This window comes from Ammospiza nelsoni, chromosome 15 (assembly GCF_027579445.1).
Source record: "Ammospiza nelsoni isolate bAmmNel1 chromosome 15, bAmmNel1.pri, whole genome shotgun sequence".
NCBI lineage: Eukaryota > Metazoa > Chordata > Aves > Passeriformes > Passerellidae > Ammospiza > Ammospiza nelsoni.
Window position 1 is genome coordinate 16,251,355 of NC_080647.1, and position 24,249 is coordinate 16,275,603.

Consider the following 24,249-nt stretch of genomic DNA (forward strand, 5'->3'; position numbering starts at 1 on the left):
TCTGGAGAGATGTCCCAGTCCAAGCTGCCATCACCTCTGGCTGGAGTGCAGGCACACACAGGCTTGGAAACACAACCATTCCTCTACACCTGTGCCAAGTTATTTCTGTTCACAACGTGACTGCAGGTGCTGGGGTTTTGATGCATTATAAAATAAAATGTGAAAGTAATAACTGGTTGCTGGGAAAATATTGCAGATTAGCACAACTTGTTCTCTACCTTGACTGTGTTTATATTTGACATGTATCACTTGCAGAAAAAGGACAGGTTTTATTATAACTCTTTTGTCTGCTTCCCTCCCAACTTCCTGAGTGCATTATTCTTAGGCATCAAACTACTTCTTTCAGGACAAAATGTTGGTGAACTCTCCAGTGGTGGTGAGAAACAGGGATGTGTGAGGGTGCCATTCATTGGTAAAAGTGGCAGAATTTCTCACACTCCCTCACTCGTGATCTTGCCTATAAATCCTTCCCAGGTAGAAGCTTTTTCTTTAAGGGGAGGAAGCCTAGATCTTAGTACCCACTGGCAAGGCACAGATAAAAGCATGGGCCTTTAATATCAGGTTTACTTCTTTTGCCCTGTCTTGGATCCACAAATGCAGAGTTCTGTCTCTTCTGGACAAATCTACAGATGACGTTATCCCATATTTGAAATACCCTACTTTTGTATCCCTCTTGCCTGAAGCTATTAACATTGGCAGAATTGATGTCCTTTGTTTATTTTTCTGTACTACTTAAAGTCTGAATGTTGGGCACCAGCTGGCCTGGTTTCCCATTGGGCTGCATTGAGAGTCAGGACATATTTTAGTGTTGGCTGTGTCCATGCTCCTGAATGCCTGTCCTGAGCAGACTGGGAGCCAGCAGGGCTGGAGAAGGTGAAATGGCTTCCCTGGCATCAAGATGAAGTAGTGCAGTAAAGGCAGGGCTTGCATTTCATTTTTTGTAGGACAGTCACACACAGGAGCCCACGGGCTGCACACCCTAGGGCTTGCAGGTGGGCAGTGCAGCCTCCCAGATTCTCTGATAGATGGGATGTGGAAGAGCTGGCAGTGCCAAGAGGAGCCCTGCTGACTCTGCAGGGAGCTGATCCCTCCAGCCCAGAGCTGCTCCTGGAGCTGGGAGAGGGGAGCTCTGGAGCTCATCCCTGGCTCTGAGTCACTGCATGACCCCGGGCACTCGGATGGCATGGTGATGAACACAGCACAACTGTCTGCATGCATAGAATGCACTGCACAGGCTCTGGCTTTGACAGATATCTGTGCATCCCCACTGCCAGAGCTCCCCTGCTCTACCCACCCAGCCTGCTCTCACTGGGGGAACAGCCCTGGGTAGTGCTGGGGAAGGAGGGGATGCACAGCCACAGGGACACAGGCACTGGTGGGGATGCACAGCTACAGTGGCACAAACACTGGTGGGGAAGGAGGGGATGCACAGCCACAGTGACACAAGTACTGGTGGGGAAGGAGGGGATGCACAGGCGCAGTGACACAAGCACTGGTGGGGATGGTGGGGATGCACAGCCACAGTGACACAAGCACTGCTGGGGATGGTGGGGATGCACAGCCACAGTGACACAAGCACTGCCGGGAACAGGCTGGAAGCCAAGCAGGCAGTGGGGCACTCTTGGAGGGAGCAGCACTGCATGACAGAAAGGCTCTGGAATGGGAATGTGGCTTCTGCCAGGCTCTGCTGCAGCCCTGTGCGTGGCCCTGACTCTCCTCCTGTAACTCATTAGCCTGCAAGATCCTCAGGGCAGCGCTGACTTCCTCCTCCTGCTATGGCTTCTATCACAAGGCCCTGATTTCAGGGCAAAAAAAAAAAAAAAAAAAAGACAAACTATCAAAGTGAGACTTCCTAAAAGCTTTGCTGTGCCTGTGTCAGCCTCTGGCACAAAGAGGCTGCGGGAGGATCGTGTCTCCCTGGCGTGACTGTTGGTTATTTTCCCACCTGGCTCCCTTGTGAAGGATGAAGGCACAAGCACAGCTAAGATGTGTCTGGAGTGTGGCTGTGATGGCATCTTCAGAGGCTCCACGAGGTCTCCTGAGCTCCCCTGCCTCGGGCACCCTGTCAGCCAGCCCGGGGTGCTGGAGCCTGCGCTGCCTCTTTAAGGAGATTTGCATAGCAGGGCCTAATTACAGTGGTTGATTCTGATGTTTTCAGTGTTGTTCATATTCCATTAAAGGATAATGCTGCTTAATTTGCAGCAGAGGGTCTCGGTGAACAGCACACCCAATCACAAGGCACCCCTAATGACACTGCTTCCCTACTTCTGGTAACACATAATTAAAAAATCACTCCATTTCCAGTTGTGTGGTTCTCCCCTCTCCCCCAATCTCCTAATTACTTTCTGAGCCATTTCATGATTATCTGTAAATATTTCAGCACTTAGATCTACTAATGAGTGCATGGAAGAGTTAATACTTTGAGTGGCACAACTGCTTGCCTTTCCCTTTCTAGTGATGCCTTGCAAGGGATCATTTTCCACCTTGCATGTGTGAGGTGAAGGGGACTTTCTTGGGTTGGGATTGGGTTTGTGCTCTGCCTTTGGTGTTGTGGGCCTGAGCAGGGGAGGGGTAACATGCAAAACCCCATTTCCAGCTGCAGGAGGTGTTTTACTGGGTTTGGTAGTGGGTATGTGTCTCATTTTAAATTGTTTTACATGGCTTAAACCCCACAGTAAGGACTGCTCTGGACTGCCCTGTTCTCTAATGCAAGCTGTGCTCTGAAAAACCACCTTACAAATGCTGCTTTTTCACTTCATAGATCTGTTTCCTGTACTTGTCTGGTGCCTTGGGTGTTAAAACTCACTTGGGACTTTCAGGCTGAGTACTCAGAGCCTGCAGAGTGTTGGAGGAGTGAGCTGGAGCAAGTTTCCTGCCCGTGGCTTACATGGCCTTGGGTGCTGAGTTCTTTGTGTGGTCAATCAGGACCACCCTGTGCGAGCCCACTAGGAGCCTGCTGATGGTCTCTGAAGGGATTATTTGGAATAACCAGAGATAATTGTGTTACTAGGGGGTAATTAACTTCCAGAATTAAAAAAAAAAAAAATCAAACTTAGGCTGCAATGCTCCTTGGTGTGAGTCTGTAAGTCTGGGAGTGAGAGAAATCAAATCACTTGAGCACATTCAATTTCATGATACTCAGGGATTGTGGGGCTGATTAGAATCAAATCCATGCATTTCTAGGCAATTCCTAAATTGCAGATAAGAGAGGAGGACTTGAATGTGGTCCTAATCCAGCCTATTTGTGTTCCAGGTAACCCTGTCACAGTAGGAATGAGCATCCACATCTCCAGCATTGACCAGATCTCTGAAGTCAACATGGTAAGTTTGGAAAGAAAGAGAAAAATAAAAAAAGAAAGAAAGGGGGGAAAAAAACAACTATAAAATGTTCTTTCATTTTCTGAATGAGATTTACTTCCAAGGCAATGTTTTCTTGGAGGCATCTGGATCTCTGCTGGCACCTCTAGAGTTTGTACCATCTCATCTCATCCAGAGTAGATTCTTTTTCACCTTCTCTGCTGGTGGCAGAGACATCTCCCCAAGTTATGCCTTAAAAAAGTAGATGTGAATTGTATTTTTTTGTTGATACAAAGGTGGCTTTATGGTCAGTCTGTCCCTGCCAAGTTAAAAACAGTGAATTTTCATTTGCTGGTGGTAATTCAACATTTCCTTGGAGATCTGTGCTGGAAAGAGAGGCTTCTAATGGAAATCTGGGTTTGGGTGGCATTGATAGATTGGAGCTTTTCATATAACTGTGAACAACAACAAAAAAAGAAATTATTTACTCAGGTAGCGATGGTTTGGGGTGAAATCTGTGAAATTTGATGATTACTTTGGTCATGATTTATATTCATATCCAGGACTGTCCCTCAGAAACCCTCAGCACCCAGAAGGGGACATAGATTGTGTTGTAATTGCCTAAACTTGCCTTTCTCCCTCCTGTCCAGAGGCTTTTCCTCCAGACTCTGCTCCTTTCCCAGGGGCTGAGTGCAGGGGGAGGCTGGTGGGAGCCTCCTGAGAGCTCCTGTCCAGTTCCTCCCTTCCTGGCCTGTGCAGGAGGATCCTGGGCCCCTTTAGAGCTCTCGCAGTTCAGGTCAATTAAAATCCCGCTCTGCCCCTTCTCCCGTCCCATTTCTCTGTCTCTGGCCTCTCCTGCCCTGTTTCCCTGGCCCACCAGCTCTTCTGAGGAGGGGGGTGACACAACCTGACCAGTTGGTTTTGTTCCCAAGCTGTCTGAAAAGCCTGAATTTGTGTTGGAATGACCCAGGGGGAAGAGCCAGCCATAACCTTTATGTTCCTGAGTGAAAGTTCCTTTTGCTGACTCTGCCACCATGCCACCTCACCTGAATTCTCTGCATGACCTGTGGCACCTCACCCCAGTGACAGTGACGCTGGGCAGTGGCTGTGGCCCTAGATTTGGGTTCAGAGGCACTGGGTAGTTGTGCTTGAGTTTAGTCTCAGCTTAGCAGGGCCAGATGGTTTAACCTAGTTCCGTCTCTCTTGCCTGTCAGGCCACAGCTCAACTTTGAGTCATGTCCTCCCCCAGGCTCAGCTTGGACCTGGGTGTCGTGGGGTGCTGGAGCAAATGTCACCCTCCTGCTAGAGCCAGGATGGACAGTTTGGGCTCTGCACTTGTGCCTTAAGACCAAGACTTGCACAGACATAACTGGGAGGGGGTGAGAGTTTGGTTCTCAGCTGTAGCCACTGCTCCTGTGAGCCTGAGTAGCTCTGTCCCAGCACAGAAGGAGAGGGAAACAGAGCAGGCACCAGGGATCAGAGGGATGGAGCAGCTCTGCTGGGAGGAAAGGCTGGCACAGCTGGGATTGCACAGCCTGCAAAAAACCAGCTTAGGCGTCGCCTTCCAGTACCTGAAGGGAGCCCACAAGAAAGGTGGAGAGAAACTTTTTACAAGGGCTGGAGTGACAGGACAAGGGGGGATGGATTCAGACTAAAAGAGTAGGTTCACATTGGATCTTAGGAAAAGATTTTCCCCTGTGAGGGTGGGCAGGCCCTGGCACAGGGTGCCCAGAGCAGCTGTAGCTGCCCCTGGATCCCTGGCAGTGTCCAAAGCCAGGTTGGATGGGGCTCTGAGCAGCCTGGGATAGTCGAAGCCCATGGCAAAGGGCTTGAATAAGGTGATCTTTAAGGTCCTTTGCAACCCAGACCATTCTGTGAAGACAGCTGAGCCCTGCAGGGGCTGGTGCAGGATGAACCTCCTGCTGGAGAGGTGTCCATGGACTACAGGGGCTGATCAAATGCTTTGTCCAGCAGGTAAGAGCAGGGGCTCACAGCAGAGAGGAGAGCACCACATTTACATGGCAAGGGTTGGAAAGTGCTGCTGTGGATCCTGCAGAGTTTGAGCAGCACAGGGATGGACACTGAGTGCTTTGATGGTGGTGGCATGGCTGAGGTCAGGCTGGGCTCCACTGTCCATGCCATGCTTCTATAGATGTGAAGGAATGTCACTTCTAGACCTTGATGATCCTTCCTGGCTCTCTGTTTGACAAGAAAAATGTCCTGCTCATCTTTCCTACATAGTTTGAGGCAGGGGGAGAGGGTGTGGAAAGGTTTGGGGATGGGAGGTGAGGTGGCTGTAGGTGAGAATTTATTCAGGACCAAGATCTCTGAGCACTGTGGTGAGGGAGCTTCAAGAAGGGGTTAAGAATCAGAATCATCTTAAAGAACAAACATTTAGGAGCAGAAGAGTTCTCATGTGATGTAAGTGTCCAGGCTGAAGGGATTTTATGTGCATCATTCTTCTGTGTGACAGATGCCCCGGGGAAAGGGCTATGTTTTACCCCTGCTCTGGACATGGATGCTGGCAAGAAAAACAAGGCATTTTTTTGGCATCATGTGTGCTTGGGAAAGGATCTGTGCAATGAATAAATTAAAGGCACACAAGTGAAGCTGAGTTGTCATGGTGACCAAATAGCTTCTATTGTTCCACAAGGAGTGTTATTACTTACTACCCCTTGTAGGATAATTAATTAATCCTCAGACATCTTTTTGGGAACAATGGCCCTGGTGCTGGGGCTGGGCAGGCTGAGAGCCCCCAGCTCTCCCAGGCCTTTCCCTGGGACTCCTGGCGCCTGCTGGCTGCCTCTGGTGGGGAACAAGTGCTGTCACTGACCAGGCATTGCATGGGCTTGCAAAAGCTGCTTGCCACAGGAGTCCAGCTGGCTGTGGAGCTGTGGAACAATCCAGCTCCATCCACGAGCACTCCTTGCCCTCACTCCCATGGGAGCCGTGTTCCCAAAGTGGAGATGTGGTGACATTCCTGTCCTGGAGGACACAGGGCTCTCTGAGGAGGCAGCACAGTGATGTCCTTCTGCTGGGACAGACAGACACACATTGTTCCCAGACACTCTGACACACAGAACACTTCGCACTGTCTGTAGATGCCATGTGTGTTCTGACACCCAAAGCTGATGCACCCCTGTGACCGTGTTCACAGGGGTTCTTGGATGAGGGAAGAGACGAGGATCTGACTCCGTGTTTCAGAAGGCTGATTTATTATTTTATGATATATATTACATTAAAACTATACTAAAAGAATAGAAGAAAGGATTTCATCAGAAGGCTAGCTAAGAATAGAATAGCAAAGAATGATAACAAAGGCTTGTGGCTCGGCTCTCTGTCTAAGCTAGCTGGGCTGTGATTAGCCATTAATTACAAACATCTAACATGGGCCAATCACAGATGCACCTGTTGCATTCCACAGCAGCAGATAATCATTGTTTACATTTTGTTCCTGAGGCTTCTCAGGAGGAAAAATCTTGCGGAAAAATCTTAATGAAAGGATTTTTCATAAAAGATGTCTGCAACCCCCAGCTCCCTGAGGGCCATTCCCAGATCCTGTGCCATGCCAGGCTGCAGGATGCTCATAGGTACAGTGGCAACCTTCTCCCAGTCATGAGAGACCAAAACGGCAGCCCTTATTTTAAAACGTGTCCCCTCCTGGTCCCCTCCTGGTCCATGGCAGCTGCTGCCTGTATGTGGTCAGCCATAGTTTCAAACTCTAAACATTTTAGAGTGCTGCTTTCTTGCTGTGTACCCCCCTCAGCATGGCCAAGCAACGCTGAGCTGCAGCCTCTGTTCTTGTCAGTGATTAGAAGGATTATTTGCTGAGCCAAGATCAGTGACATCAATTGAAATGCCTGGGGAAGGATGCCAGGGGCCAGGCCAAACAGGTATTGGGGAGGGCACATTTGAGTGGCAGACCCTCTGGGAAGTGCTGATCCATGAAGATGGAAGGCTTCACTGGAGTCTTTTCATCTCCTGTACACATTTGCAAGGTGGGGATTTGAAGGCAGGCTGAGAGGAGGAATGTCTTCCTGCTGCTGTTGAGCAGCTCAGGTGAGCCATGAAGGACAGAGGAATGGTGTCTCCTGGAGAACTCACCCAGCCCTTCTCCTTTGAGGTGACCTGGGATTGAGTTGCAGTGAGCAGGGTGATGCCTGGAATGGCTACCTAGTGTCGCCCTGACTTTTAAAGATTTTTTTTACATTTTTGTAAAGAACTTTCTCACACACTTTATGTAAATAACTTATACATTCTTTTATGGAGGAAGAGAAATTTGATGGACTGTTGGTTTGTCCAGTGTCATTGGAGAGGTGGCACTGTCACCCTCCAATTCACTGTCACTTTTGGAAATCTATAAATGTTGGAGTCAGAAATTAAAAATTCTCTTTTTACCTTGGAAGAGCTGCTTGTGCGCGTTGTGTTATTTCATGTCCTACAGCGACAACCTAGAGCAGATGCCAGACAGAGTTAAAATAAAAAAGTGTTTATTAAAGGCCTTTAACAGGCACACCTTGGGCAGTGCAGGAGCCTGGCAGAGGCTACACCCAAGATGGACATGAGTTTTTTGGGCTGATATAAGTTTGGCCTATTTGCATATCAGAGGTTCATCCCCAATTACAGCTTCATGTAATGAAGTCACATTGCCTCAGTTTGCTTCCCTCTAATTTACTTTTGTTTATATTTATTTGGGCTGTGATGGTGTCCTTAGCTCTCAGGCCTGGGAGGATTGTTCTGTCTGACCAAACTGAAGAGAGCTTCCCAACACTCTGTATGGAGTTCAGAGCTTCACACTAATGCATTGCAGGGTCTGAAAAACAGAAAAGCTAAAGCTCAAGGCATCAAGGGAACCGCCTGCAGGTGTTTATGGACTCTTGTTGGTGTGCAGTGGCACGGGGGCAGTGACACTTTCAGGTCTCTTGGTGTGGTGCCAGGTTCCTGAGGAGTCCAGCAGCGTTTCTGAGCTGGGGAATGCAGAGCTCTGGCAGTGTGGAGCTCATGTCACTCTGAGCTGGAGCAGGCTGGGGGTGTCTGTCCTTGTGCTTCATGGTCTGAATGCTGCCCACAGTCACTCACCTAAGGGCCTGCTTCTGGGGATGCAGTTCTGATGGTGTCCAGCACCAATGGCTTCAGAAAGAGCTGCAGGTCTTTCCCCATTGCTGGATGTCCTTCCATCCAGCTGAGGACTCAGGGTGTGCTGTAGATTCCTGCATGATTGGACTAGACAAGAACTAATCCTTCCAAAGCAGCCTTTTCCCTCTCTAGGCAATCTCTAGGGATGTATTTTTCTAGCACCAGACAGTTCAGACTCCCTTGAAGTATTAATGAACTATTTCAATAAGGAAAACTACCAGAAGTTTTGTATGCATTTGAAATAAGAGGAGGTTACCCTTCATAAGGCTTCAATTTTCCTGCCCTATGATCTGTGCAGTCCTAAACCTGCTCCCTCCTGTGTCTGCACACCGTAGACAGCTCGGAGCATCCAGCCATTATAGTCATGATTTCTTTGTGCCTCCTATAATTTATTCATCCCAAGATGCTCTCCTACATCTGCAATAACATCATTTCAGTTTGTTATAGCACCAGCTTTAAAGTTTTATAAACCTGATGACAAGTTGAAAAGTTACAAGAGGATTGTTGCAGAGGGCTAGTGTAGGAAACAAGGCTTCCAGACAAAAACATTTGCAGGAATAGGGCTGTGAAAGGAAGGATGCCTGTGGCATTGCCAATTCTTTTTGCTGGGGGACAACCTGCAGTGGGGAGGGGTTATGGGTCAGGGCATGGGGCTGGGCAAAGCTGACCTTGATGTTTTGCTTCAGAATGGTCTGGGTTGGAAGGGATTTAAAGCTCATCTCATTTCAAATCAGGACACTTCCCACCACCCCAGGTTGTTCCAAGCCCCATCCAACCTGGCCTTGGACACATCCAGGGGCTGCCACAGCTTCTCTGGGCAGCCTCTTCCAATGGCTCACTGCTTCCCAGCCCCGTGCCCCTGCTGCCAGGCTGTGCCTTGTTGGAGTGACTGCTCTGGTGCTGGCACTGGATCTCTTGGAGGTTACAGCAGGAAGCATCGTGGCTGTTATTGCCCAACTTCTTGAAGCTTGCTTCAAAAACAAGCTGTCTGGTTTGGCAGATTTCCCTGCTCAAGAGATGTAAAGCATGTCTCCAGACAACCATGAGATGCAATGGTTTTCAATTGGCTTTTAACCCAAAATGAAGTGGACCAGGTTTTGTGTAGGAGTGTTCTTGACCAGGACAGTTCATCCTACAACCTGTTATGCCATCAACAGTGGGGCATCACTCTCCTCACTACATCAAATTTTCCATCTTTTGGGCATGCTTGAAATAGACTTTGTGGTGGAATGTGTCCTGAGCAGGCTTTGCAGTTCTGTTTTCACTGGGATATATGTACACCTGCAATACTGGACAAACCCAACTTTGCTGCAATGTGCCCTTGAAAAGGATTTTCCATTGCTGTAGATGTCTTGAGCTTTAAAACCCAAGATTTTAAAGAAGAAAGTTTTACTATTATGCAGTGCCTTTTAGTACCATCTACTCTCTTGAAATGTGTCAATATTTTCCTTACTCTTAATTGAAAACGTTCTGTTTTGTTGCTGTCTCTTTTCAATGGAGAAATGATGTGCAGATACTCCTCAGTCTCTATGTCCTTGGGTATCCAAATGTTTTTTAAAAGCAAAGGTTAAAGCATTTAAATCCTGCAGTCAGGGTTTTCTGGAGTTATGTGCTGTGAGATACAAGTATGACATGACACTCCAGTGCTGCAAATGTTTCTCTGTAGCCTTGGGTATCCCCAGCCCTGTGACACTGTGGTATCTAAACTCTGTATGTGTGTATACATCACATCTTCATATTCAAGGCTGCTGAATATTTAGGACTGCCAAAATATGGGAAAGCTAGGAGGTTGGTGCTGAGCTGCAGCTGGTGCTCTGTCATGGTGCTGCAGGGAATACAGTCCTGCTGGATTGCTGGAGGCTCCTGGGATGGAAGGGTTGTAGGTAGCAGACAGGGCTGTGGGGCCTTACTGGTGGAGAAGGATTCAGGGGGCATTCATGTTGAATATCAGGAAAAATTTCTTCCCTAAATGAGTGGATAAGAATTTGAACAGGCTCCCCAGGGAAGTGGTAAAGTTACCATCCCTGGCAGTGCTCAAAAACCAAGCAGACCTGGCAGTGTGTGGTGTGGTTTAGTGGCCATGGGGGTGTTTGGTCAAAGGCTGGACCTGATGACCTTGGAGGTCTTTCCCAACCTTATTGATTCTATGAGTCTTGATCTGCTCATGGTGAGGATGGCAGAGCTCTGACTTGGGGTGGGCAATACCTACAGGCATGGGCAGGTGGGGTTTTGAGCTTTTCTTATTCACAAGAGGCTACTGTGTGAGCTAAACCAGGGTATTGCAGCAGCCAGCCAGGATGGAACGTTCCTTCAAGGCTGAAAGTGCCTGTGCCCTCCTCTGCTGGGGTCACACAGCTCCTGTCCCTTCAGCTCCTGGTGTGGGGGGCTGCAGTGCATGGCATGGCTGGGAAATGAAAGAGTGCTGCTTCTGTGCACTGAAACTGCAGCCCCTGGAGGGGAGAGTTACCAGGGCAGGCAAAGGTCCATGTGCACACTGCCATCAGTCACACAGGACCTGCTCACTTTGCTTCTCCAGCAGTGGGAAGTGGGAGACACACGACCACTGGGCTGGCTGAGGGAAAGCAGCAGCATATTGATGGTTTTTCCTGCTGCCGGAGGGGTGTTTGGAGCAATAAAAGATGGCTGTGGCAGGGTGGAGAGCAACCTCCAAACCACGCTGGACTTGGCAGCTTTGAGATGCTCTTGTTTGCATGCAGGAGGCACAACTGCCTGCTCTGTGGCTTGTCTGGAGAGAGAGCAAGAGTAGAAATGCACTGAGCTTCAGAAACACCTTTGCAAAGCTGATGCCAGGGACACACCTCACCTGCCATCCTTAGATTTGTGGGTAGGATTGTTTTGTCCTTGCAGCAGTGATATCCTGTGAGTGCTGAGGCTTAGGGTGCCTTTCCCATCACTGACACTCTAAACAGCCAAGGATCAGGTGTGGACACCTGCTCACATCACATAATGCCCTTCTTTAACAGAATTCCCACTGGTTGTGCTGAAACATCCCTTGGATTGAGATGGAGTGTGAGCACAAGGAAAGCATCTGGCCTCAGGGGTGCTCTGCAGGGTGGTGGTCAGGGATTGGGGGCTGAAGTTTAAACAAGGAGTGGGCCCCTATCTGCCTGAAATATGGGAATGGTTATTCCAAAGGGGTTGAATAAAATAGTCAAGAATAAAGTGAACTCGTCAAGGAGCCTGAAGTGCTCCCCATTCACTGCTTCTGAAATCAGTTGCAAAGAGATTGTCCCAGCCTAAAAGCTGGAAAATAGGTCAGTGTGACTCATATGTCAATATTTACTGCATTTATGGCAACTTGTAGAAGGGAAAAAATCTTGCCTGCCTCCCATAAGGCTTCACAAGTTATCCCATTGCCATGGCAGAGCCCTCCCCGTGCCCTTGCTCCTGGTTCTGCTGTGCCTGCAGTGACAGCCCCGTGAATTCACCACTACTTCAGCCCAGTTGCTAAGTAACAAGCCAAAGATCACCATGCAGGCTCTCCAAATGCCGTGGCCAGCTGGGAGCTGGAGCTGCGCAAAGCCCCAGGAATTCCTTTGGAGACAGAGGTCTCAAGGACTCGCTGCCTGTGGAGCAGGGAGCAGCCTGGTGGAGCAACAGTCCTGCCTGAGGGGACAGCTCCTCTGCTTCCCAAAAAGGGCTCCCCTGTGCTTGTGATGATGGGCTGTGACTTTTTCAGCATTAATGGTGACCTTGGATGAATATTTTTGTTGGCCAAATGGCACAATTTGGCCATAAGTAGGAGGTGAACTGTGGGAACCTTGCTGGAGCAAGACTGAACTGCTGGACAAGGGAATGATTCTCTCTCTTGCCCCTGAAGCTTTTTATTCTACTCTGCTTGTTTCTGCCTGGGGGCCTTCCAGCATTCACCTGATATCTTAATGGGAGAGTTTGCAGGATCTCTTTGTCTGCACAATGGGAAATTCTGGGTTATGGCAAAGCTGTGGGGTGAACTGGCTGATTCCCAGCCCAGAGCTTGGGGTTTGCAGCATGAACAAAACCTGGTGGCAATGCTTGTCAAGAGTGATCCCCCAGTGTGAGTCTTTATCCAATTCAGGGTGCCTCTGACATAGGGAGTAATTGGCGTCTGACTCTATTGATTCAGAATGCTGAACGATTGATTTATTAAAACTGTACTATATTACATTATACTAAAGATATTCTAAAAGGATTCTACAGAAAAGATACTAAAGAAAAACCTGTGACTATCTGAGATAGCCAGGACACAGCTTGGAGTGATTGGTTAATGAATCAAAACAATCTCTATTAGAATTCAATTGACAAATCACTTCGCGTAAACAATCTTCTTAAGACATTCCACATGTGCAAAAACAACAGGAGCAGAAAGTAGAGATAAGAACTGGTTTCTTTTCTTCAGGAAAAATCCTGTGAGAGAGAATTATGTCTCTCTGTGTTCAGAGGATGTGAATGCCACAAGCCTTTGCAGGGTGCTGCCCTCCCTGAGGAGCAGGGAGCCCTCCAGGCCACGTTGTGGGGCTGAGCTGAGCCTGCTGCAGTGCCCAGCAGCAGAGTTCCCATGCTCTGCTCTCCAGGCAGCTTCCCAAACGGGGCCATTCGGGTGCACTCAGAGCTCCCTGAGCTCTTGGGTGGTGCCTGCACCCCACGCCAGGAGAGGATCGTGCTGGGGGGGAGGCGAGGCTGTGGCTGGATGCTTTGCAGCGTGCCTTCAGCTGAACATGGCTATGCATTGCAGTGCTCCATCTGTTCCTCTAGCAGCCGAGTTATCTTTAGCTCTGAACATGTCAGTGTTGTATGGTGCTGGTATGAACCACTTCAGCTTGCACCCCAGCATTCCTGTAGTAGTTAGAATTCCTACTGCAGAAAACTGCCTGGGATAATTCCCCCCCCCCCCCCCCCCCCGCCTTGCTTAAATTTTTATTCATGTTTTCACATGGCCAAAACTCCCCCCACCTATATATATATATTTTTATGTATATACATGTATTAAAAAGCTGGCTCTATTTGTGAGCAATGTTCCAAAGTGCCACCTGTTTCAATAGCAATGTTGCAGCATTGGAGAGGATTACTGCAGAATGCTAAAGTAGCTCTCCCCCCAAGTGAAAGCTTCATCTGATTTGATTGAAAACCAAATTAGACCTTGAGAATCTGACCTTCTGACATCCTGTCATATATACATTTAAAGCACCCAGCAACAGAGAATGTATTTTGTGCAAGGATGCCAGTACCTCAATATAGAACCTAAATCCAAATACAAGTGCTTGCGTGTCGTGCTGGTATTTGAATATGTAAATAAATGGGGCTATAAATAGCTCTATATGTTATGTACATGTTAAGTGAAGGTGGCAGATCCGACAGCTGAATGGCTCTGCTGTTTCTGAATGCTGGGAGAGGCTCCCTGCACGCTCCCCACATCTCTCATGTTTGCTCCTACCCCTCTCAGCCTCTCTGCTATCACATTTTTCAGGCCTCTGGAGAAGATCGTGTGTGGGGACAGGAGCTGTTAATATTCTGAGTCTGTGCTGAGTTGCTAGGCTACAGAGAAAAAGGAACATTCAAGGAAAAGGGATGGTGGAAGGAAGAGGGTCTGCTGAGCTGCTTGGAGCTCCAGAGAGGTCCTCTAGCCAGATGAAGGGATCATTTTGGGGAAGGAGGGCATGCAGGCATGTGGGATGAGCTGTGGGTAGTCCCTGCTGCCGTGGCACAAACAGAATCTCAGGCCAGCCCCAGCCAGAAAAAAATGGCAGAGGAGGGAGTAAAAGGCAAGATGCACTGGTCCCTCCCACATCCCTGCTTGCCAGGTGTGCACAGCTGCTCTCCTGCTGCCTGTTCCAGGCTGTGCTGGGTCACCTGGCTGAGTATGCCATCTCACACACCCCTGCCTGTATCTCCCAGGGGTGCTGACCTCCCAGCTGAGCCTCTGGTGAGGTGGGAAGCAAACCCAAACCATGCTCAGTGCTTACAGGTTGGATCTCACCTCCTTTTCCCTGTGCAGCACCCTGCTACCCCAGCATCCCTAAATCTCCAGTGTGACCACAGGGGAGGACAGCCTGTGCCTTCTGTGTCCCTGACCACCTCCTTTGATGCTTTCCTAGGTCACTGATACCAAAGCATTGACCCTTTTATCCTTCAAGAGTTTGTAGCTAGGTTTGCAGGGGATGTGGGGCTTTACAATACAGAAGCTCCTGTCTGAGCCTCGTTATTGCTTGCCCCAAAAAGGAGTGTCAGGTATTCAGCTGTACCAGCTGTGAGCCACCAGACCCTTCAGGTTCTGTGTGTTCCACTCTTCTGGAGGGATGGGTTTGCCCTATGCTTCTCTCTGTATCAGATCCCTCAGAAAAAAAAAATTAAACCGTGCTTTTGGGTATTTTTATTATCTGGATACTTTATTTACTGAGCTCCCGTGGGCTCCCTGCCAGCTCTGCAAATAGAGCTCCTTGGCTCCAGGACTGTTGGTCCTGGTGCTGCAGCAAGCACTCACTCAGCGTGGACAGGGACTGCAGCTTGTTCTCCCCATCCAGTTGGCTGTGAAGCCAAAGTCTGCTCTGCTTGTGGACCTCCACAGCCTGCTGAAACCTCTTTTTTTTTTCCCCTTCATGCATCCTGCAATAAGCTTGACTTGTTCAGCAGAATTGGGAGTGTTTCCTACAGCTGCAGTGTGAATGCTGTTTGCAGCGTTACCAGCATCCACCCATCAGGTCTGGGATCCCACAGGCAGCATTGGGGTGGGTGAGGTGGCAGAGGACCAGCAGGGTCCATATGATGGGCACTGCTGCTGGCCTCAGCCTGGGCTGGTTACCTTGGCTTGAGCCTGGAATAACCATGGGGAGACTCACCCATGGATGGAGGAGGAGGTACCCATCATCCATCCATTATCCATCCATCATCTATCCATCATCCATCCATCCATCCATCCATCCATCCATCCATCCATCCATCATCCATCCATCCATCCATCCATCCATCCATCCATCCATCCATCCATCATCCATCCATCCATCCATCCATCCATCCATCCATCCATCCATCATCCATCCATCCATCCATCCATCATCCATCCATCATCCATCCATCCATCCATCCATCCATCCATCCATCCATCCATCCATCCATCATGCTGGCTTCTTCCATGACAGTAGAAATTCATCCCTAGAACAGATCCATTGATCCCCTGCCCTTTCCAGCTGTCCAGCAGGACTGGGAAGTGCTCTGTCCACACCACAGCTGCCAAAGCTGATTTCTGACCCTTTTCTCTCTAACATCATTCCCTCTCACTGAGGTTGTCACCTGAGGGGCCACAGATGCAGCTGTGCAGAATATTCACGTGCAAAAAGTCACCCCAGACACAGAGCTGGGTCTCTGGGAGCAGGAGGCAGAGGGTTTGCAGGGGAAATGGTTTGTGTCCAGTTTGCTTGCTCCTGTTGAAAAGCAGGACTTGCTTTTCCAACTCCAGAGCTGCCATCCTCTGTGCTGAGACCATGCCTGACCTAACTGAACCCCCCTGCCAGAAGTACGTTCTGTTCTTCACCATCTTCTTCATCTTCATCTTCACTTCATCATGTTCTGCTCTTCATCATCTACTTCATCCTTCCCACATGATCAAACTTTGCTTTCTACAGGAAGTAAACTCCAGTCTAAATTTTTGGTCAAGCCAATCTGTGCCAGCCTAGCTGAGGTGATGGTTACCAGGAGGTGTTAGTTGTCTTAAATGATTTAAAGGATTTGTTTGCCTCTGGCTAACTCCCGGGAAATGACATCTTTCTGGCAATTTTCAGAGCTTGAAACAGGAAACCTTCCTTCCCTGAGTTAAAACAATGTTTTCAAAGCCTTGTGTGCCTTGATATTGTTGCAGAGTGTCATGGTTTCAATGCTCAGAGCTGGATACACTGCATTTTATTTTGCCTTGTAAAGTAATAATATTGCTTTATTTATAACATGAATTCCTACCTCTGCAGCCCCAAACTGCACTGGAGGTCTTGACAAGCGCAGGGAATTACAAGCTCTGTCTAATTTTTTTCCTCAGGGAGGAAAAAATAATTTCTGTGTTTACACATTTAGCACTTGCCCAGAGATATGGGGGAAAGGTTTAGGAAGCATCACTCATCTTCCAGCATCAACTTTCCTTTGACATAATCCAGTTTTCTTCCTCCATCCTTCTGAGAGCTTTAGAAACTGATATCTTCACTAGTCACTGTTCAAACGTCTCACTCAGACTTAATTTACTCTAATAGGCTGGTTGTTGCATGTTTAATTAAATACCAAGTAATTATTAAAAGCATTTTTGAGCTTTCATGGCTGTATATTAGATATGGCAATATGTGTGTACAGGAGGATGCTGGCAGCACAGGCTGTGAGGCAGGAAGGAGAGGAAAAGGCAGCAGAGAGGTGGGATTGAGGCACCTCACTGTGGATGGCAGTGGGGTACAGGGCTGGGTTAGTGCAGGTCAGCAGAGGAAGGTGAAGATAGCCTTGGAAAACACCAGGGTTTTTTGTGGTGGATCAATAGAAACTGTTTTAAATCACCAAGCACTTCACACCAAAAAGCATCTTGTAATAAAAGCAAGTTCTTGGATTCCCTTTCCCAACTGTGCAATGCCTGGTCATAATTCTTCTCTGGGACTCCACAGAAACAGGGCATTAATGTTCATGTGTCCCACACTATGTGGGCATAGGTGGCCTTGTGCATGCCTGGGGAGAGGTTAAGGGAGTTAACAAAAGGGGCTTAGGTAAGATTTTGTCTTAAGTAAATATAGTAAGGGAGAGAAGGGACTTGGGAAGGCTTGGAACAGCCATTTGGAGACATGTGATGCTCTAGCAAAACATAAATGTGAGTTCCCTAGCAGTTCTCAGCCCATCTAGGATTAGAATATTGTGTTACAGCATCCCTTTCTGCCCCCCAAATGGCCAAATTCACATAGTGTCTTTCCCAAGATTTATGTATGGCCTTGCTTCTCTGCCCTTAGGTGAGTGTCTGGCCAAAGTGTGCCCTTCTGTGCTGCTTTGCCATGGCAAGCTGCAGGAAACAAAAATGTGTCCCCATTATGTGGCTGCTCTCTGGAAAAGGAAATTTCTCAGGCTGTGATGGGGTTTGAGAGCAATCCAGCTGGTGGTGCAGAAACAGGACAATTGAGGGCAGGAAGGGCTCTGGGTTGGCCTGGCTGCAGAGGGAGGAGAGCAGCCCTCAGGAATGGTGTGCACCAGCTCCGAGATTTCACAGCTCAGGGTAGAAAGTGCCTGGTGTTGTTTCCAAAGCCTGAGGATGATGTGCTGCAGGTGGTGAGTTTGGGATTGCTGCCTGTAACTGTGAGCAAGGCTGCTGTTTTGCCCGGGCTCACAGAGCAGGTGATGCTCATCCCTGTGCCCATCAGTTCTGCCTCTTTCCCCTTGGTCTCTGCTCCCAGCAGGTGCTGCCTCCTGCTCAGACAGAGCTCTGAGGTGCAGCCTCAGGACTCTGAAGGCCTTGTCACAGCAGATCCCTTTGGGCCAGGACCCAGCTCTGTCCTCTAGCTGACACCTGCAGGGCCAGCACCATCCCAGGTGCTGCAGGGACAGAGCCAGGCTGGAGAGAAATAGGGCAACAAAGCCACGCTGTCCCTGCACACCCTGGGATGGTGAGGATATTGCAGACACCTGTCCCAGTTTCTGGTCATGCATTCAGCAATTAAACACATGCAAATTACTACAAAAGTAGATCAGATTAGTAAGGGGAACATATCTATGCAAAGTACTTCTCAGGTCTTGAAGAAAATGAGTTCAAGAGCACACAGACCTGCAGCACAGAAGGGCATAGAGTATACCCTAGAAGCCAGCCCCTCCTTGCATTCCTTGATTCCCAAGTCAGTGCTGACATCTATTCAAAAAGAAGGAAGGTGGGAAAACATTGTGTCTTTCCTGCCTGCTAGGCGGAAGTGTAGGGAGAAGGGCAGTGTCTGAAATATTTGTCACTTTATGTACAACAACTGTCATGCAGAACTTCAGGCTTGTAAGCTGGGCACTGGCACTTGTACCAAACCAGAAATTTAAAGCAGCATTTTGGCAGGATGCTCCCCCTATGAAAAGTACAGTAAGTACAAGAGCTGCTGCCTCCTGCCTCAAGCGAAGGTGAGAGTCTGAGCAGGCTCGGTGCTGTCTCAGGCTGGAGAGGCTGCTGGCAGGTATTTACTGATGGCAGGTTAACTGCTGCTCATTGAGGTCTAGGGTCCTTCATTTATCTGCCTGGAGATGGACAATCCCCTCTGTGATGAGCTGGCTGAGGAAGGGCTGTGGCCATTCTGCTCGTTCCTTCCTGTACCTTCCTGTAAATTCTTGTACATTCCTATATATTCCTGTATTTTCCTGTACATTCCTGTGTATTCCAGTGCATTCCTCTACATTCCTGTACATTCCTGTACATTTCTCTACATTCCTGTATGTCTATACATTCCTGCACATTCCTGTACATTCCTATATATTGTCTGTACATTCCTGTATATTCCTATACATTCCTGTATATTCCTATATATTCCTATGTTTTTCTGTACATTCCTATATATTCCTGTATATTCCTGTACATTCCTGTACCTTCCTGTATATTCCTATATATTCCTTTAGACTCCTATATGTTCCCATACATTCCTGCATGTTCCTGTACATTCATTGCTATATATTCCTGTACATTCCTGTAGATTCCTGTACATTCCTGCAGATTCCTGTATATTCCCATATATTCCTGTACATTCCTGTACATTTTACACCGTTCCAATTCCTTGCAGCTGACTGCAGGCAGATCCTGTCTTCTCCCCTTCAAAACAATTCCCCTTCTTTCTCCTATCCCCTCCTTCAAATGAAACACACTTGAGGACTACTTTGTCCTTTAATTTCTTTCCCAAGAATGACGGGAACAGGAGCTGGTGTTTAATCATCAAAGAAGTTGAAGCCAGCAAACTGTTCATTAGTCTCTGGCAGTGGCAGCTTGGTTTTTACTAAGTCAGATGTTCCATTTTTCTCCCTCTTTCTGGAGCATCTTGGCTTTCCTAATGTTCTTTTGTGATCTTGGACAAGGAGACCATATGTCATTTGCTTATATAGGGAAGGACTTTTATTTGGTTGCTTTTCCAAAAGGAGGTTCTTTATCAAAGTCGGGGGGGGAAAAGTCAAGTGGTACAGCCAGAGCTAGAGGTGAGTTGCAAAACCTCCTTTATCCCTCATGCCCAGAGCCCTGCAGCAGCAGAAGAGCAATGCCCACTCTCCCCTGCAGAAAGTTATTGTTCCCAGTACCTCACAAGTGCCTCCAGTAACAGCCTGGAACAGTCACCTTCACTTCCAAAGCCCCACTGAAAGGTTTCCAACTCATTTGTCATCCACAAAAATGGACCAGGCACGAGAAAATATCTGTGTTGCCAGAATTTCTGTATTCTGAGCAAATATTTGACCTCTCCACGCACATTATTCTTTCAATTTCTGGTCCTGGTGCCTGGGTCTAGTGGAGCCCCTAATGAGCCTGGCCACTTGTGCCCCTGGACTGGCTCAGTGCTGAGGGTTCTCTAGGTCACAGCACGAAGGAAAATGATGAGACCCAGCCTGCCCATGAGGTGTGTCTCTCAGGAGCTGTGCTGGGGATTTGGGGAGCAGCTGCTGGGAGTTCTGTTCAAACATGGAAGCAGTTGGAAGATGGAGCCTTGCAGCAGCAGGCTCAGCATCCTTGAGCTGTTCTTTCCTGTGAGTTCCCTTCCATAACAACTTGAATTTATTTTCCATATTAATTCTTAGACCTTCCAAAATATTCTTATGCTCCTGACTTCATGCTTTTGTAACATCTAATTGCACAGGCTCTGTGGAAAGTTATTTCCATTACCTTGCCTTCAGTCTACTCTTGTGCAACAGCCCATTGCTGAACGTCAGACTCTGCCAGAGCTCTGCTCTCTGCTTAACCCCTGCAACAATTCTCCCTGCCTTGCTGTCTCCTGCCTCTATCAGAGCCTCTCAACTAGTTCTGAGAGTGTTTGTGGTTATTTGTGCTCTGATGAGTAACCTTGAAGTGTCTAAAAGGAGGTGGGACACTGTGAGCCTGAGAGCACAAGGTTGTGGTTGTTTACCAGCTTAATACATGCACTGCAGAGAGTTGGAAAAGAGAAAACCTGACTTGTACCTGTTTAAAGTGATGTGCAAACAGTGAAGGACTCACAGCCACAAGACTGCAGAGGCCAAAGGTTGAATATTTGAGAAATAAGATTAGCTCTCATAAGAGAAACTGAGTGTCTTCAATTAAGAAGGTACCAGCTCTGACTGAGGAGATCCCTAAGTCCAATTAGCTGCAGAATTAAGTATCACAACAAAGACCCTTTTTAACTTCTATTCCCCCCTGCCATTCTCTTTGCTGTTACTGAAGACAGGCTATGAGTCCATAAAGACTTTTGGTCTGGCACAACACACCTGTGTCTCCAAACCCAGCACAAACACATTTGTAAGAACTGCACTTGTGTTCAGAGCATGTTTGTGTCCTGCAAACTGACACAGGAGAAGAGGGGCTCCTCGATTTTGTATCCCTCCTGTCACTGCAGTGACAGAAAGGGACACTGTGGTGTCCCTTAACTGCTCCTGCCCGCCCCTTGCTGTTCTTTGATCCGTGGACAAGGAGGTTCAGGTTCCCATGAGGGCCTTGGTGGTTTGGGCACATCCCTGCACACATTTAACAGCCATGGCTGGCCCACCAGCAGCTGTTCTGTGTCCTCACTGAGTTATGGTGTCTTCAGATGATATCTGCTACCTCCATCCTCAGCCTCCTGCTGCCTCCCAGGGTGTTACTGCTCCAGCAGCACCCCGCCTGTGCTGCCCATGGCAGGAGTGGCTCCTCTCCTGCTTTAGTCCCTTCCCCTGGTTCACAATCATCTCACTGCCTTGTTCCCCCCAAACTGTGCCTTCCTCTGCACAAACATGTTTGTTCCTGTGCTCAGATCTGGTATCTTAGCCTGGGACACTTCTCCAGGAGGCAGCTTTGATGTTGTGTGACAGTGGGTTCATTTCTGCTCCTGGGCTGCACAGAGCCAGCACCATAGGGAGGGGTCCAGGGCCAGGCCAGGTTTGCTTCCCAAAGAACATTTCACTCCCAAAAGGGGCTCTGTGAGGTGGAGGGGGAGAAGCAGCTCATAGGATAGATGTTAATAAAGGTGTTTGGAAAATGAGCCAGTGGAAATTCATTCTTGAATTCATACCAATGAAGTGCCAGCTTATTTCCCTTCTTGCTGTGACTCAGCTGCTGTTCCCTCAGACTTCTCTGCCCTGTCCTCTGAGAGTCTGGGGAATCCCTGTGCATGCTTGGCTGAGTTTGTTGCCTCTGGGGTTCCGCAGGAAACACCTTCCACCATTCATGCCCCTGCCGTGTCGGCACTCCAGCCTCTCACAATGTGCACCATCTTTGGTTTGGGGGCTCAGCTGAGCTTCAGGACAGGCTGTAATTATCAATATCCTCTCATCTGGAGATGGATTTTAGCATTCCTGTCCTCAGCAGCTGGTAGGACACCCCATCATCCCAACACGAGGGGCCCCAGGTAATCTCCTCTTCCTTCTGCAGTATTTTTGTGTCCCTCCAGGTGAGCTCTGCTCACAGGAGAGCACCTCTGCACCATGAGTGTCTGCCAGCTCTCACCTCTGCCTTGTGTGCCTCACAGAGCAGGAAGGGAGAGAAAAAACCCTTTGGAAAGGCTTTGGGACCCTTGGGAGTGGGGGCATCAGGGGCTGGCACTGGCAGCTGGCACAGAGCTGCTCAGCAGAACCAGGCATGTGCAGGGACCCCTCAGGGACTGTAGGATTGATGGGAGTAGCATGGCGGGGATGGACGGAGACGAGAGATCTCTGCAGCCAGGTCTGGAACTTGGGGTTCATTGCAAAGGGCCTGGGGGCAGGGCCCTGCTGGGATTTGGGGTTTATTGCAAAGGGCCTGGGTGCAGGGCCCTGCTGGGATTTGGGGTTCATTGCAAAGGGCCTGGGTGCAGGGCCCTGCTGGGAGCTGCCAAACACAGCTCAGAGCAGCAAAGAGAGAAGAGAGGGGTGCAGAGGATGAGAGGCTGAGGGAGTCAAAGGGTAAGAGAGTAAAAGGGGTAAGAGCTAAGGGCATAGAAAGGAAGAACTAAGACAGCAAAGTTCTTGTTACAATACAATAAATCATCTTCTGTGTTGAATATTCTAATTCTCACTAACTAATCTAGTACAAAATACATATCCTATTTCCATACAGCCTATAAGAATCACTGCATTACTACACTGTGTTACATTTTAAACCCTAAAAACTCCTCTTTGGGCCCCTTCTGCCAAGCTGTAGGGTCTGCTCTGACCCTTGGGCCTGTCTGCAAGCAGAGGGTGTTGTTTCACCTTCAGTCCTGCCACACCATTGTTTTCTAGTTGTTCAGTAACTGAGGTATCTCAAAGCTTTCATTCCAATCTCACTTATAATTTCCATATTCTCAAAACCTTTTGCCAGACAATCATATTTATAAGGCTTTCCTGTTTCATCTTCCCCAACAAGGGACAGCCAGGCTCAGCAGCTCCCCAGCTTCCCAGCAGCTCAGGTGCCATCCGAGCTGCTGGAGGGGAGCTGTGGTGCCCAGAGCTGCCCACACACAGCTGGGACAGGAGGGCAGCTCAGGGATGCTGATGCTGCTGCAGGGGCTTGAAGTTTTTTACAGAAAGCTGATAAAGTTGTGGAATGGCTGCCCAGGGAGGTGGTGCAGTCCCCATCCCTGGGTGTGTTTAACTAAGCCTGGATGTGGCACTGGGTGCCAGGGTTTGGTTCAGCTGTTGGGGCTGGGGTGGACTCAATGATTATGAAGGTCTCTTCCAACCTGGTGATTCTGTGAATCCTGTGAAAGTCCTGGGTACCAGACCTTGGGGACATACCAAGGGATGTGGCCACTGCTGGGCTGGCAGAGAGGAAGGAGAGGCTTCTTTTGAAGCACACAAGCCCTTTTAGCAAAGAGGCTCCTGTTTTTTAGGTCAGTAAGCCTCAGCAGGGCTGAAAGAGCTTCCCCCTGGCCAGAGCTGTTGATTCTGGCATTTCAGCTCCCACAGTGGGATGCTAGGCAGGGCACGGCAGCCTGACATGGCCAGCTCAGCTCTGGGCAGAGTTTGCAGGTATCTTTGCAAAGCTTGCTTTTCCTTGGGATGGGAAAAGGGAGAACAAGGGGAGGCATGCAACTTCTGGTCATATCCACCCTTCAAAAGCTCCCTTTGTCCTGTCCCAGCCTTTGTTTTTTAAAAAATGAATTCCAGGGTCATGGTGAACACTTTCCAAAGTGCAGTTTCTGGTGAGGAGTGGTATCTCCCTACTTCCAGCCTCACCTCTCCTCCTCCAGCAGGCATCAGATGAAGCAGAAGCTTGCACAGGGTGGCCTGGCACATCCTGCCTTCTATCTCAGTGCAGATCACCTTGGCAGGGTGAGCTGGCAGCTCCCCACAAAGCTCTGCCATCCTTGCCCCAGCTGTGATGGCCATGGCCAGGCTCTGGCCCTGCCTGAGCATTTCATGGTCCTCCACAAAGACCAGTGGGATCCATCATTTGGAAGCATTTTTGTTGCTGCTGGAGCTGCACTGGTGCAGGGTGGAGAGGGGCCAGGCTACCAGTTAAGAGGCAAGGGAGAAGTCAGATTTTCCTGCACCTCTCTCATTTAGAGACAAGGGAAAAGTCAGATTTTCCTCCACCTATGTCATTTAGAGACAAGGGAAAAGTCAGATTTTCCTGCACCTCTCTCATTTAGAGACATGGGAAAAGTCAGATTTTCCTCCACCTATGTCATTTAGAGACAAGGGAAAAGTCAGATTTTCCTGCACCTCTCGTTTGCTCCT

At 48.7% G+C, this 24,249-nt stretch overlaps 1 protein-coding gene across 1 annotated transcript in view; it reads left to right on the top strand.

Moving 5' to 3' along the window:
- The window catches only part of LOC132079960 (gamma-aminobutyric acid receptor subunit beta-4), a 78,208-nt gene that overhangs the window by 23,702 nt on the left and 30,257 nt on the right, over window positions 1-24,249 (top strand). Inside the window, exon 3 of the mRNA XM_059482879.1 lies at window positions 3,254-3,321. Coding sequence (XP_059338862.1) covers window positions 3,254-3,321 — 68 coding nt within the window. The remainder of the gene's footprint in view (window positions 1-3,253; window positions 3,322-24,249) is intronic.